General features: G+C 40.3%; 1 protein-coding gene across 4 annotated transcripts in view; it reads left to right on the top strand.

The window, feature by feature from the left end:
• RHBDD1 (rhomboid domain containing 1) overlaps positions 1–16,569 on the top strand; it is a 124,922-nt gene that overhangs the window by 24,592 nt on the left and 83,761 nt on the right. For all 4 annotated transcript variants that reach the window (XM_080799137.1, XM_080799138.1, XM_080799139.1 and 1 more), the window contains exon 3: positions 883–1,015. In XM_080799137.1, the coding sequence (XP_080655263.1) occupies positions 883–1,015 (133 nt within the window). The remainder of the gene's footprint in view (positions 1–882; positions 1,016–16,569) is intronic.

Genomic DNA, 16,569 nt, shown 5'->3' with positions numbered 1-16,569 from the left:
TTGGAGCAGGGGAAAGAAGATCATGCTATTCTGTTTTAATGCTACATCATTCACTCTTGGACAGTTTGCAAGAGGGTCTGCTCCAAGGTAGTTTGTAGGAGATGTAGTTCTAAAAATACACACTGGCTCCTTCATGGTGGAAAGACCCAGTGGTGTATCTGTGATAAGGAATTCTCTAAAACGATAAGTATGCCTCTCAATAACCTCTTAAATCCATGTACCACACCTTATGATGGCACGCTCACTGTATTTCAGGAACCATGATGGTTACTCTCCCTATATCTCAGAGGACGGAAATGGCCATCTGGGCCAAAATGAGGTGTTCTAAGAATTAGAATGTGAAGAAGAAGGAGGGAACTAGTGCTGTAACAGAAGGAAATCTAACTCTTCCCTCTACTTTCCCTGCTGTCTGTCCCTCTTCCCTTTAAGATACATCCTCATAGTGCCAGTTGTGGGAGAAGAAAGGAAACATGCCCTACCCTCAACATGTCTTTCCAAAGAGGTTAGAAAAATACACATTACTGCTATTTTTTTTTATGGAGTTAAAAATCATATGCCATAAAATTAACGATTCTGACATGAAGAGTTCAGTGGCATTTAGTACCATTTTTGGTATTTTATTCCCATTTTACATGTTGTCTATTTTCCAGCATACTGCAAGTCAGTATAAACTTCTGCGTTAAGAAATATCAAAAGAACAATTACCTTGAATATTGTCTTTCTACCAAAAGCTGGGTTGACTTGTAAAGAAAAGAGTGTTTCAAAACAAGAAGTGGGATATAGTCAAATAATCATTTTCATTTTCAGTTAGTTTTCTTTGTAAACGTGGATTATGGCCACATTTGGATTGTTGATATTTGTATGCTCTTTACTCTCTTCTAGGAGTTTTGTTTGCTTTGAAAGTTCTTAACAACCATTATTGCCCTGGAGGCTTTGCCAACATTTTGGGCTTTCCTGTACCCAACAGATTGGCTTGTTGGGCAGAACTTCTGGCTATTCATTTCATCTCGCCAGGGTAAGTGTTTACTCCCAGAGAAGACAAATGAAGAACCTGATGTTCCAGGGAGAAAAAATTGTCATAATAATGAGGTAACCGGTTTTTGTTTTGTTTTGTTTTGTTACAGCAAAGTTTATTCTTTAAGGACGGCACTGAGCTTACTCGTTTTAATGTCAGATGTTTCTGAGTTTGAATCCTGTCAACTGCCAAGCCCTATGATTTGGGTCACTTTGCCTTGTCTGAGCTTCAGAGCCCTCACCCTTTAAGTAGGAACAAGAGAACCTGATACACGGGCTGGAGGATCCGTATCAATGAGACTGTCTGTTTCTGAATTCTAATAATAGTAATGCAGAGAGGCACGTAGAAACCACGTAATCATAGAGATAAAAAATTACAAGACATGTTGGCCTGGTACTTTTAAGCCATCTCAGTTGTGAGGTGTCTTAGTGATAGAACTCTTTAAACAGAAGACTTGACTCACAATCTCAATATGTAAAATGGATCAATGATGAACTATTTAGGGTTGAGAGCAAGCATGGGCCCCATTCCCTTTGCCTTACCCCTGCCTTGCTGTGGTTATCTTAGAGGCAACCTCAGGGCTCCAAGGAATACAGTGGGGGAGCCACTGATCTAGATGAATCCTTTACTTTTCAGATGAGGACAAGAAGAGTCGGAGGTCAAGGTACTTTTCAAAACACTTCTTGGTAGACGCTAGCATAGTAAGGGTGCGGATCTCCTGACTCCTGGTCTGGTGCTCCTGGCTGGGGTGCTTTCCCACTTTGGCTCCTTTCTCTGCTTTTGATTAGAAAGAGGAGGGTGAATTGTGCTGTTCTCCTACCTCCCACCAGTATCGCTTCCCTTAGTCTGTACAGGCTGCTGGTAGCACATGGTTTTTGTTTATTTTTACTGTAGGGACCCAGATAGATACTCTTTGGAGAAGGAGGAAATTCAGGAAGAAGTAAGGAGGGTGTTTTGTTTGTTTTTCTTTTAAATTTTTTAAAGTTTTGCCCGTTTTTCCTTTCAGACGGCAGTTTTATTTTGCTTTTGGTTCCTGTGGCTGTGTTGGGTGTTGTACTTATGAGAATTTTCTCTCTGTGCCATGCCTCAGCCCAGTAACCTTAAGAGAGAGTCCCTTCTCTAATGCTAATTTCCCATCACGGGCAGCCATTGGCAGCTGGTCTGCAAAAGGCAGTGATGTGACCACTGAACACCACTCATTTGCAACTGTATTGTTACCTTGTGACAGTTCCACGAAGAAAGCCTAACAAAATCTTCAAAGTTTTCTTTGAAAAAGGGTCCAGTAATGTCTGTCCCTTGTCTGAACAGGCCTCTCTATACCTTGTCACTCACAGTTCCCTGACTTGCTTGATGTGACTTGCTTCTCTGTGTAGAGGAGAGACTCCTGTTTGTGACCGCAACACCCAGCATTCATATTGAAATCACTCCCTCGATACTTGAACTTTTATTCCACGATGAGTCCGTTTGAATAGCCATGCCTTTAATATTCTCACGCAACCATTTCTGAAGACTCTCACTCATCATGCACTTTATTTTTTTTTTAGGGTCCCCCCTTCCATGGAAAAGGCATGGTTGCATTTTAATGTAATATGCTTATTCTGCATGGAGGGACCTGATATCCTGAGCCTGGGAATTACATGAAATTTCCTATCTTTGAAGTTTGAGAGAATGAATCTTTTGGTGTTTTAAGATTTGACTACTTTGAATGATAAACTTCTGATACCCAAGCATCTGCTTCTGCCTGTGTCTAAATAAAGACCAAGCTAAACACTGGTCCAGGAAACTAAGAAGCGAGGAGTGCTTCTTTGAGATGGATCTTGGAAGAATAGAAGAAACCAGAGCTCTCTTTGCTCTGCATTGTTATTCTCCTGGTGGTTGTCAATTAGAATTTGCACTGGGGAAACACTGTAAATCTTTAGAACAAAGCCTGCTTTATTGTCAGACTTAATGAGCTGCCCTCTGGGGAGAAAAAAAACCTGCCAAGCAAACATTTGGTGGACCTCTGTGTTTTAGGAAAGCCACGGAATTAGTAATTTCCCCCAGTTACAGCGTCTTATGGAGGGAAGCCACTCCAAACAGCCAGCCATTAGGCACCGTGAGGGGTTGGACTTGACCAGGGGAGTGAAGTAATCACACTCATCTGCTGGTGCTTTTGCTTTTCACAGTACTTGTTTGTCCCTTGTTTTCAGTGATTGCTGTGCCTTGCATGGTTCTTCCATTCCCTGGCTTGTCCTGGGACCCTGCTCGGGGACTATGTCTGAAGACCTGTCCCTGCCCCAGAGGCAGCCCAGAAGGGAAGTGTGCAGGGCCCATCAGGAGGCTGCCTCTGTGTAGACTGGGCTCTTGATCCTTCCCACCCACTCCCCTTCCTGTTGATGGAAGAAAGGTGGTCTGATGCCAAGTGTTACTTCTAACGTCTGCAGTTTCTCAGATGAGCCCAAGGCTCTTTAGTCCCACACTGAAGCTCTGGGAAATGAACATTGCGCACTGTGAGACAGCCCCTCAGTGACTGCACTAGAGGACAGTGGTCATGTGTGAAAGATCTGGGCCGACATGCTAGCCGTGGGACCTCCTGGGACTCCTGCAGCCTCTCTGAGCCTCAGTTTCCTCCTCTATCCATTGGGAATGTTACTTGCTTTCTCTGTTTCCTAAGTCAGTTTTGAGGAGTCCAAGAGGTAATCTATATGAGGGTATTTATAAATTATAAAGTACTTCTCTCATCATTTTTATTATGAGATGAATCCCTGGAAGTGTGTAGTGCCCCTGAAATGAATCTTATTTCTTTTTCTTCCTAAAATCAATAAAATAAGTCAAACTGTTTGCTTCAGTTCTGTCTCTCCCCTGCCCCTTGATCCTGCTTGACTTTTCCACCCAGAATGGCAGTTAGCAATCTAAAAATCCCCTTGGGCTACTCATAAACACAAATTAAGCGGGCCGTGACTGCATTTGGACCCTAAGAGATTCTTTTGTATAATACAACAGTTCTGAAAACATTAGCCCCTAGGCTTTGGTACTGCTTCACTGCTAATGTTTGATGAGAGGAATTACTCTGACTCTACGAAAAACTTCTTGGTTAGATTGACCAAATGAGAGAAAAATAGATTTAATGCCTTTTGTTACTTATTCCAGTTTTTTTAATTGTAAAAATTTTCAAAGTAAAGAGAAGCTGCTGGACCATTTGAAAGTAAGTTGCACACATCAGAGTAACTTCACCCCTAAAAACTTCTAGCATGTATCTCCTAAAAATATATTGCTTTATGTAAACACATTACTGTTGTCATATTGAAGAAAATTAACGGGAATTCCCCAGTGTTGTTTAGTAGTTAGTTTAGATTTAGATTTAAAATTTTCCAAATGTCTTTTGTAACTGTTGTGCTTTTTTGGGGAAGGGGGGGTAGAGACATAAGAGAACTAGGATATGGTTAAAGTTCATGCATTTGATTGTATTTTTTTGTTCCCTTTTAAAGGCAGTCCTTCTACCTTTTTATTTTACTATGACATTGAGAAATAACTCATGGAAAAGTTGTGAAGACACCAGGTTTTGTAGAATGTTCCAACTTCTGGATTTCTTGTTTACTTATAGGGTTACTTAGCTCCTTCCTTTAGCCCCCGCATTTCTGTAAACTGGAAGTTAGGTACTTAGGTTTACTAACATCCAGATTAAACTGGGTTGTTGGCAAGAATACTTCATGGGGTGATGCCATCAGGGTACACAATAAATATATTACATCATGACAGGAAGGACATAATGCCGGATTGTCCCTCTGTTAGGAATTCTTAGTTTAATCCATTAGGATAGTGTCCATTGTAAGGATACATCTAGCCCTTTGCACTTGAAAAACAATCTGGGAGTGGTAATTGGACATCATGCAGATAGCTTGTTAATAACCTTCTACCTTTTGGTTCAGTATTTGCCAGTGATGGCCCTTGTCTGAACTGGTTGTTTCAGGGGGAGCCATGCAGAATGATTTTCTGATTCTATCATTCCTTCTACACTTATTAGGTGGGGCTAATCCAGGGTTAGAGGTTAAAACCGAAAGGCAAGGGACTGAGGAAGAGCAGTGTCCTGTCAAGGGGAGATCTGCGTTTGGTAGGCTTGAAGCTATTCAGTTTTGTAAGTTCTTTTTAAGGAAAAAAAAATACAAAATTGAAAACAAAAGTAACACTTTTAAATGACAATACAAAGCACAACAACTTACAGTTTTAAAGAGCTAACAAATACTATAAACATTAAAAAAAATCCACTTAAGTAATATAATATTCTGTTAACTCCCTGGCATGCCTTTATCATATCCCCCCCCCCACCGCCCCAGGCTTGGCTGAGTGCTTTTGATCTCTTCTTCATCTGACAGTAATTTGGCAGTAGCATTTCTATAGAGAGAATAACATGGTGTATCAAAATTAATTTTCTATTGGAAGTTTAGGAGAACTTCTTTTACAGTTTATGTAAATTTTTAGCTTTGTTTTCTGATTTGGAGAACATCTCCATCAAAATGTTTTTACATACACGCTGTAAACTTTCAGGGCTTTTCAAGATTACTTGTGCAGTGACCAATATCTAGTGTACTTTGAACGATTTGGGTGTTGTCACTGATCTTTAGTGGCATGGTAGGAAATTCACATTTTCCTCACTGATACTAATACTTTGTGCCAAATCAACAAGAAATGTAAATATTAGTGCTTTTCATTAATTGGATTACTTACCAGAACTCTAAAAGCCTATTTATCCCTTCTGTTTAGAGCCTTTGATATGATTTGAAAATATTTTTGAGAGCTACAAACACAGTGCTGCTTTCCTGGATTCCTCCAGGCAGGTTAATTCTTTATTTTTGTTCCAATAGTGTTTGTAGATTTCTCTACCATAAGCACTTTCTTCATTATAATTTGTCCTTTTCTTTCCCTTCTTCTCTAGGCTAGGAGCTTCTTGAGACGAAGCACTTCTTCTTACTCATCTTTGTATCTTCCCCATCTCCTTGACACGTAGTCGAATTAAGTAAATATTTATGGTTGAATGAACTTAAGTTCATTGTGGGTGGGCATCATCCAGTCCATGGAGGGACTGGATAGAACAAAAAGGTAGAGGGAGGTTGAACTCTTTTCTTTTTGTCTGCCTATCTGGGCTGAGACATCTGCCTTCTCTTGACCTTGGGCTGGGACTTACACCATCGGGTCCCTGGTTCTCAGGCCTTCAGACACAGATTGGAATTTACACCACTGGCTTTCTTGCATCTCCAACCTGCAAATGGCAGATCACAGCACTTCTAAGCTTCCATAATCATGTGAGCCAACTCCTTATAATAAATTTATATATAAATTATATGTAAATATAAATCCATAAATTACATATAAAATGGCTGAATATATTATATATCCATCCATCCTATTGGGGTGTTTCTCTGGAGAACCCTAAAGCAATCATTGACGGGACATGTAGTTTCTGTGTTTGCTTTTGGTCTAAAATGTTCTGATGGATTCCTTTATGACACTTGTCAAATGTTTTAATTTTACTACTTTTTTCAGTTGGTAAGGTGGACCAATAGCTCATTGTTTTAGAACTTGATATCTCATTCAACTGTAAGGAGGGAATAATCTTGAGCAACTTTGAATTAAATCTTGAGTAAAAACAGAATGTTAGTTTCTCTTGTGCCTTTGCTGTTGGGGTTCTTGTTATTTTTAAAATTTTTTTAAAAAGATTTTATTTACTTATTTGGCGGAGAGAGAGAGATCACAAGTAGGCAGAGAGACAGGCAGAGAGATGGGGGGAAAGCAGGCTCCCCACTGAGCAGAGAGCCCGATGTGGGGCTTAATCCCAGGATCCTGAGATCATGACCTGAGCCGAAGGCAAAGGCTTAACCCACTAAGCCAGCCAGGTGTCCCTGGGGTTCTTGTTAAATAGTGACCTGAATCCGTGTTCTATCCCTTGCTGCCCCCTCCCCCCACAACGTCACAATTTAGTGAAAGAAACACATACCAACAACTAACTGAAACAAAGCAGAAGGCAGAAATTTTAGTTCAATAAAAGCAGAGGAACAAAAAAGGGGGATAATTAACTCTGATTTGAGAAATTAGGAGGCTTTGCAGAGGGGAGGGTATGTGCATCGAGTGTTGGGAGATAATATGTAGACTACCCTTTGCTGTGGGAATAGAAAGAACAAAAACCAGGAAGCATGGTAAGTTTAGGAAACAGCAAAGAATCTGCCCCCAAACACTGAGAGATAGGGCTAGCAGTGTTCCCCACATGTGTCCTTTCATACACTAGTTCCTGAGACGCTCTTGCAACAAGATTCCCTAGTCAGTAAACACAGCACATGTGTAGTTTCTGGGTTCCAGTCCGTTGGCCACACGGCACATGAACACCTTTTGAATGGTTTGGGAAATTACTTCAGAAAGGAAGAAATCGGGATAACCAGTTAGTTTTCCCAGCTTATTCTATGATGGCATCCTTTTGTTTAGCAGTAGCGTGAAACAGTCTCTACAGAACAAGTGTTCTTCAAGGTACCTGCTATGAACACCCGGCTCCAGAGCTCGGATGGCACCCTATAGAAGGCCTTGGTTACCAAACTGGGTGGCAGGTTCATGGATTCCGACCTTGCTTGCTGAGAGATGGCTTTGGTTTCTTTTTTCCTTTTTAAATTTTTTTTATTTTTTTATAAACATATAATGTATTATTAGCCCCAGGGGTACAGGTCTGTGAATCGCCAGGTTTACACACTTCACAGTACTCACCATAGCACATACGGCTTTAGTTTCTGATGTACAGCCATGAACTGACCAGTGGCTTAGGAAAGAAGACCAAGAGTTGTCTTTAGATTTAGTGGTTGGAGTCTACGTGAATGCTGACCTAAACTAGAGAAGAAACCAGACACCAGAACTAGTGCAGGGTCTGAGAGGGAACACATGGGGGAGAGGTTGCTGAGACCAATTTGATGGCCTTTGGGGGATAATAATAATGACTTTCCTGTATGGGGGACTTCCTGTCTGCCAAGTGCCATTGTAAGCTCTGTGTCTTCATTACACCTACTTTGTGAGGGAGGAGTAATTACTTCTCTCAGGAGACGAGGAAACTGAGGCATAAACATTTTTTAAAATACCTTACTGAAGTTAGTCAAATACCAGCTACTAAATGGGATAGTCAATGACGTTAAGCTTCAGCAGTCAGGTCTATGAATTCAACCTCTAAACCAGTGGTTTTTAAACTTTTTGGTTATTAGACCTACTTAGGGTCTTAAAAACTATTGATGACCCCAAAGGACTTTGGTTTATGTGGATTATATCTATGAATTTTGATCATACTGGAAATTAAAACTGATTGGAGCGCCTGGGTGGCTCAGTGGGTTAAAGCCTCTGCCTTCGGCTCAGGTCATGATCTCAGGGACCTGGGATTGAGCCCTGCATTGGGCTCTCTGCTCCGCGGGGAGCCTGCTTCCCTTCCTTTCTCTCTGCCTGCCTCTCTGCCTACTTGTGATCTCTGTCAAATAAATAAATAAATTCTTTAAAAAAAATAAAACTTACAATCTTTTTAAAAATCAATATTCATAATACACTTAAAATCATAACCTCATTTACTAATGATAATTCATTTAAAATAATAATAGTAAGCCTAACCCAATAGGTGTTCATATAAATAATATTTTTTATGAAAATAAGTGTATTTTCTACACCACAAAAAGGGAGATGAATGGCAATAGAAGTTTTTGCAAAACTCACTGATGGTTAGCTTAATAGAAAAAAAAATCTGACTCCTGTATTTGCTTCCCCCTTTAATCTGTTGAGCTATATCATTTTGCTGAAAGATAATTTGGCCTCACACAGATGTATGCTTGGAAAGATTAGGAGGAGCATTTGAATAGCCTTTTCAGATAACTGTGGATATTCTTCTTTGTACCATATCAGTACTTGGCAAATGATACTTTCTTAAAGGCTGAGGGTCTATGGAACACACTTTGAGAACTGCTGCTCTAAGCTCTCATGCTGCCTCTCTAGTCACATGAAAGTTTTGTAGCTTGTATGAAAGGAAGGATGGTCATGTAGAACCTGGACAAGGAGAATCCTTTCCAGGGGTGCTCCATGCCCCATGCCGTCAGGGATGGGAGAGGGAGGGACACCGTGGGGTGTGTGAAAATATACCTAACCACTGAAACTGCTCAGTAACAACTGTCAGCATGAGCCATTAACTCTTTGTTCCAAGGACAATGGCTCCTTGCCCCTCTTATCCCAGAGACTGACTATAAAATCTGCCTGTGTTCCCTGTGGGACAGAATTCCTTAGACTGCATGGAACGTCCTTGCTGCATTGAATTCTCTTCTTCCATCTGCTTACATTTTGTGGGAAGTTGCTTCTGGCATGTTTGTCTAAAACATAACACATGGTTTTTTTGTTTTGTTTTGTTTTGTTTTTCCTCCGGTAGTACTGAGATAGGGAACACAAAGGAAGAGGACAGTGGTCAGCTAGGCTGGATTACATTTGAATTTGAAGTGCCAGTTGACGCCCATCGGGGTCTACCTCCATGGTAGACTGTTGGTTCACTTCGTGGGAATGAGGAGTGAGGTTGGGAAGAACTGTTTGGAACATGACTATGACACCACCTCCTGTCCCATGTTCTTCTAGAACTTGCCGCTCTACCATCATGAGATGGGGTCCAATTTACCTCCCCCAGAACTGGATGGATTTGTGACCCAATATAATCAGTAGATGGCTGCAAAAAGGGCCTCCTTACTTCTGAGGCAACACATTTCTTGCCTGGTAATCTGAACTCCTTGGTCTTGGGGTCCATGTAGGAGTCCAACTCCCCTGATTCCATCATGAGGAAATGGCATGTGCCATGGGAGTAGATGGCCTTTAGAGACAGCCATGAATCCACCTGACCTCGATGTTATGGAGCAGAAACTGTCCACCCTTCTGTGCTCTTTCTAAATTCCTGAATGTGAGTCAAAGGAAATGCTTGTGTTATGCCACTGCGTTTGGGTAGATGCGCTCTGCAGAAGTTGTCATGACAACGATGAGTTGGATGAAAAGGGGAAAAGTAGAATGAAGAGCAGTGAGTACAGCAGATGGTATTTGGGGAGTGGCAGAGGTTGGAGGGAAAGCAAAAGGCAGAGGTGTGGGGCAAATCCACACCCAGATGCCGTGCTGCCCTGAGTCAGCAGCTGTGGCCAGCAGTAACCGGCTTTAAAGCAGTGGTTGTCTACTGTGTGTTCTGACCCTTTAAGAGATCCTGAAATCAGTGTAGCTGGTCACAGCTGATATTCAGAAAGAAAAGAAGGAAGTGGGGGTGGGGGGAGGACTAGAGATACTAGTGTTGAATACAGTAAGGGTAGGTATTATCTCAAGGAACTTTAGCTATATGTGTATGTGAGCCGGGTCAAATCTAAAACTTTTTTTATTGTGGAACCATATACAAATTTCAAGAGGTACTGCTTCAAAGCAGCTACTAGTTGCTTAAACCAGAGCGAAATATATATGTTCGGAAACAGTGTCATTCATTGTCCTCAGTGGTAATAAACTGCTGGGACGTTGGTGGCAATGAGAAGAACAGACTGTGATCACAGATTTCTATTAATTTATTGTCTTTCATTAGAACAAATACTATTTGTTCACGAGGCTTGGTAAAGGCTGTGCCAGCTCTCAGGATAGCTCTCTGTATATGGAAATATGGGCTAACAGATGTAGAGTTCACCTAAACCGAACATGCTAGTCATGTTTGTTCAGTGACAAAAAACATTCTTAATAAAATCCTTTGACAATTGAAGAAGGGCTTCTTTAGAGCAAAGCAGAAAATGAGGTAGAAGAGTTAACACTTTTTCCTAAATGAAAGCATAACATTCCTCTCTAAACTGTTCTAATGTGGAAGTATTTCCAAGAGCTTAGTAGAAAATAAAAGAAAACCCAAATGGCTATAGGGTCAAAATATACATTGGGTGGGTTGTATAATAAACAAGCAAGGGATAAATAAGTAATTCCAGTGATACCCAAATTAATTGTGCTGGGGAGAGAAAGTGCCTTCCAAAAATGGCCTGATGGATGAGCCCGAGGTGGAACCGTGGTCCCTTTAGGGTTCAGCCAGTGTTTTGCAGCTCATTGAGAGGAGAGAGGGATTCGTGTTTTTCAAGGGTGGGTTAAGTTGTTTTTCCAAGAACTTACACCAATTTCTTATATCGTTTTTGTCTGTAGTTGACTTGCCTTCGGTATCATTATTTAAAACATAAACTTATATAAACTTACAATGTTGCCAGGTTGTTTCATGTGTGTTTGTGTTTATGTGTGTACATGTACATGTGTGCATGCACAAATCTGTTTATTCATTGTCTGGGATGACCATTTTCTGATGGGTTGGTGTTCTGTTGATATGCTCACATCTTTTGCTTATATCTACCGGGCTGTTGAATTTTTCCAATAAGCTTGGATGAAGAATGTTTATAGCATTGATATTCACCTTCTGTTTTATTTCATGGAAACATGTTTTCACAGACTATTAAGGAGAGCAGTTTGAATCAACATTCCAGGACTGTCCCAAGCAGATTTTCTGAAGTAGGGGAAATTTTTCTTCTGCATTCCTCAGATGTCCATTTATACACTCCTCCCTCCCCTCTTTACAGGCCCCCATAAAGGAAAGTTATATGAATCATATAAAAGAGTCGGTTAGTTTGTCTGTCTCCCAGGAGGGCTTATATTTGAACAGAACTCAAGGTGAGTGCAATACTTAAGCAAAGCATCGATTCCCAGGAGTTAGATTTTATGAGAAGAGAATGAGAAATTTCGAGAAACGGAACTTTCTCTGCCATTAGAATTGGAGCTCTTTGAGGGAAAGGGGGTGTATGAATCATCTGTCCCGCTCTGGAGTCCAAGCCTGTGGACAGCAGAGAGACCCAGCCCTGTCCTGGACTAGTTGGATAGAGTGAACTTTGAGCTGCATAGGAGGCCCCGGGGAACACAGAAAAGACAGTTTTGTCTGACTACTGAGTTTCCTTCAGTTATTCTTTTCTAAGAGATCTGTGTTAACAATTTCTTTTAAAAATTGGTTAAATTGCATAAATAATTGGACTGAACAAAAAGCAGCAGCTGAATGGAAGTGTAACATAATTTCTCAGTTGCTAATCTTCTGATCGTCTGTATATTCATTGTAGAAAAGTTGAAAATATGTCAACGTTTGCTGAAGAAAACAGATTGCCCACGGTCCCCCACCCCGAGAAAACTACTCTTGGCATCCATTCTGTTACACACCGCTGCCCTCATACACGGTTTTTTCCCTACTTCTTCCTGTAACTTGTAAGCATGGTTTCTTCCAAAGCCTCAGTTTGAATGGCTGTGTCAGGATTCCTGTTGTGGTTCCTTGAGTTTATTTTCTCATTCACTAATTTTACATACTAATTTTACTACCTAATCGTTCAAATTACAAGTGAGGATGTCTGTCAACGCATCATTTGCAAGTCTTGGCTCCCAGGCCTGAAGACGTCCTCGGAGTCGATTCCCAGAAATAGAATCAGTGAGCTCAGGGTTTGAATTATTTTCATGGCTCTTTGTACATATTGCCAACTTGCTTTCTGTTAAGTTTGTTCTGCTTCATAGTCCGCTGACAGCATACGAAGGGGCCCATTTGCTGGCCAGCCTGAATCTTCTCTGTTTTTTGTTTGTTTTTTTTTTTTAATTTGATATATAACAGAAATTATTCCATTGCTGTTATTTACAACAGTTTGTTTTTTTTAAATTAGGGAACTAGGACAACTTGTCATTTCCTTTTCAGTAAGTTGTGTTTTGTTGTATGTGATTTGTCTGTGTCTCTTACATTGTTTTCGAGAAGCTGTGTGATATTACATATCATGCGGTTCTTATTAGATTATATACTAAGAGACCTTAAGTACCCAGTACAATCTTATGTTCTATAAATAATAACAGAGACAGTGGTTTGTTTTTGTTTTTTGTTTTTTGTTTTTTTTAAGACTTTGTTTCTTTAGAGAGCAAGAGTTGGGGGGAGGAACAGAGGTAAAGGGAGAGAGAATCTCAAGCAGACTCCATGCTGAACTCAGAGCCCTACTCAGGGCTCGATCACATGACCCTAAGACCATGACCTGAGCCGAAATCAAGAGTTCGATGCTTAACTGACTGAGCCACCCAGGTGCCCCCTTAGGCAGTGTTTATGGGGAATTTCTTTCTTGCTGATGTTAATGGATAGAGATATTTTCTAAACGGTAGCTTAAAAACTGCACATTTTTTACAACAAAAATAAATGATATGATGGGGTATTTTGGGGAAAGACTGAAGACAGGTTTTATTTATGTATGTATTTTAAATATTTTTTTTAGAATGGCTTTAGATTTGTAGAAAAATTGTGAAGCTCTACAGTAAGTTCCCATATAATCCACACCCATTTTCACCTAATTTTGACATCTTTTTTTTTTTTTTTAATTTTTTTATTTTAATAAACATATAATGTATTTTTATCCCCAGGGGTACAGGTCTGTGAATCGTCTGGTTTACACATTTCACAGCACTCATCATAGCACATACCCTCCCCAATGTCCATTTCCCCACCACCCTCTCCCATCCCCCTTCCCCCCCGCAACCCTCAGTCTGTTTCTTGAGATTGAGTCTTTTATGGTTTGTCTCCCTCCCAATCCCATCTTTTCATTTTTTCTTTTCCTACCTCCCCCCAAACCCCCCCACCTTGCATCTCCACTTCCTCATATCAAAGAGATCATATGATAGTTGTCTTTCTCCGATTGACTTATTTCGCTAAGCATGATACCCTCTAGTTCCATCCACGTCGTCGCAAATGGCAAGATTTCATGTCTTTTGATGGCTGCATAGTATTCCATTGTGTATATATACCACATCTTCTTTATCCATTCATCTGTTGATGGACATCTAGGCGCTTTCCACAGTTTGGCTATTGTGGACATTGCTGCTATAAACATTCGGGTGCACGTGCCCCTTCGGAGCACCACGTTTGTATCTTTAGGATATATACCCAGGAGTGCAATTGCTGGGTCGTAGGGTAGCTCTATTTTCAGTTTTTTGAGGAACCTCCACACTGTTTTCCAGAGTGGTTGCACCAGCTTGCATTCCCACCAACAGTGTAGGAGGGTTCCCCTCTCTCCGCATCCTCGCCAGCATCTGTCATTTCTTGACTTGTTAATTTTAGCCATTCTGACTGGTGTGAGGTGGTATCTCATTGTGGTTTTGATTTGTATTTCCCTGATGCCGAGTGATGTGGAGCATTTTTTCATGTGTCTGTTGGCCATCTGGATGTCTTCCTTGCAGAAATGTCTGTTCATGTCCTCTGCCCATTTCTTGACTGGATTATTTGTTCTTTGGGTATTGAGTTTGATAAGCTCTTTATAGATTTTGGATACGAGCCCTTTATCTGATATGTCGTTTGCAAATATCTTCTCCCATTCTGTCAGTTGTCTTTTGGTTTTGTTAACTGTTTCCTTTGCTGTGCAAAAGCTTTTGATCTTGATGAAATCCCAATAGTTCATTTTTCCCTTGCTTCTGTCGCCTTTGGCGATGTTCCTAGGAAGAAGTTGCTGCGGTGGAGGTCAAAGAGGTTGCTGCCTGCATTCTCCTCAAGGATTTTGATAGATTCCTTTCGCACATTGAGGTCCTTCATCCACTTTGAGTCTATTTTCGTGTGTGGTGTAAGGAAATAGTCCAATTTCATTTTTCTGCATGTGGCTGTCCAATTTTCCCAGCACCATTTGTTGAAGAGGCTGTCTTTTTTCCATTGGATATTCTTTCCTGCTTTGTCGAAGATTAGTTGACCATAGAGTTGAGGGTCTATTTCTGGGCTCTCTATTCTGTTCCATTGGTCTATATGTCTGTTTTTGTGCCAGTACCATACTGTCTTGATGATGACAGCTTTGTAATAGAGCTTGAAGTCTGAAATTGTGATACCACCGACTTTGGCTTTCTTTTTCAATATTCCTTTGGCTATTCGAGGTCTTTTCTGGTTCCATATAAATTTTAGGATTATTTGTTCTATTTCTTTAAAAAAAATGGATGGGATTTTGATAGGGATTGCATTAAATGTGTAGATTGCTTTAGGTAAAATAGACATTTTCACAATATTTGTTCTTCCAATCCATGAGCATGGAATATTTTTCCATTTCTTTGTGTCTTCCTCAATTTCTTTCATGAGTACTTTATAGTTTTCTGAGTATAGATTCTTTGCCTCTTTGGTTAGATTTATTCCTAGGTATCTTATGGTTTTGGGTACGATTGTAAATGGGACTGACTCCTCAATTTCTCTTTCTTCTGTCTTGTTGTTAGTGTAAAGAAATGCGACTGATTTCTGTGCATTGACTTTATATCCTGACACTTTACTGAATTCCTGTATAAGTTCTAGCAGTTTTGGAGTGGAGCCTTTTGGGTTTTCCACATATAGTATCATATCATCTGCAAAGAGTGATAGTTTGACTTCTTCTTTGCCGATTTGGATGCCTTTAATTTCTTTTTGTTTGATTGCTGAGGCTAGGACTTCTAGTACTATATTGAACAGCAGTGGTGATAACGGACATCCCTGCCGTGTTCCTGACCTTAGCGGAAAAGCTTTCAGTTTTTCTCCATTGAGAATGATATTTGCGGTGGGTTTTTCATAGATGGCTTTGATAATGTTGAGGTATGTGCCTTCTATCCCTACACTTTGAAGAGTTTTAATCAGGAAGGGATGCTGCATTTTGTCAAACGCTTTTTCAGCATCTATTGAGAGTATCATATGGTTCTTACTCTTTCTTTTATTAATGTATTGTATCACATTGATGGATTTGCGGATGTTGAACCAACCTTGCAGCCCTGGAATAAATCCCACTTGGTCGTGGTGAATAATCCTTTTAATGTACTGTTGGATCCTATTGGCCAGTATTTTGGTGAGAATTTTCGCATCTGTGTTCATCAAGGATATTGGTCTGTAATTCTCTTTTTTGGTGGGATCCTTGTCTGGTTTTGGGATCAAGGTGATGCTGGCCTCATAGAATGAGTTTGGAAGTTTTCCTTCCATTTCTATTTTTTGGAACAGTTTCAGGAGAATAGGAATTAATTCTTCTTTAAATGTTTGGTAGAATTCCCCTGGGAAGCCGTCTCGTCCTGGACTTTTGTTTGTTTGGAGATTTTTGATGACTGTTTCAATCTCCTTACTGGTTATGGGTCTGTTCAGGTTATCTATTTCTTCCTGGTTCAGTTGTGGTAGTTTATACATCTCTAGAAATGTATCCATTTCTTCCAGGTTGTCAAATTTGTTGCCATAGAGTTGCTCGTAGTATGTTCTTATAATTGTTTGTATTTCTTTGGTGTTGGTTGTGATCTCTCCTCTTTCATTCATGATTTTATTTATTTGCGTCCTTTCTCTTTTCTTTTTGATAAGTCTGGCCAGGGGCTTATCAATCTTATTAATTCTTTCAAAGAACTAGCTCCTAGTTTTGTTGATTTGTTCTATTGTTTTTTTAGTTTCTATTTCATTGATTTCTGCTCTGATCTTTATGATTTCTCTTCTCCTGCTGGGTTTAGGCTTTCTTTGTTGTTCTCTCTCCAGCTCCTTTAGGTGTAGGGTTAGGTTGTGTATT

The sequence above is a fragment of the Martes martes genome (genome assembly GCF_963455335.1).
Source record: "Martes martes genome assembly, chromosome: 3".
Classification (NCBI taxonomy): domain Eukaryota; kingdom Metazoa; phylum Chordata; class Mammalia; order Carnivora; family Mustelidae; genus Martes; species Martes martes.
This window is presented reverse-complemented; position numbering and strand designations above follow the sequence as displayed.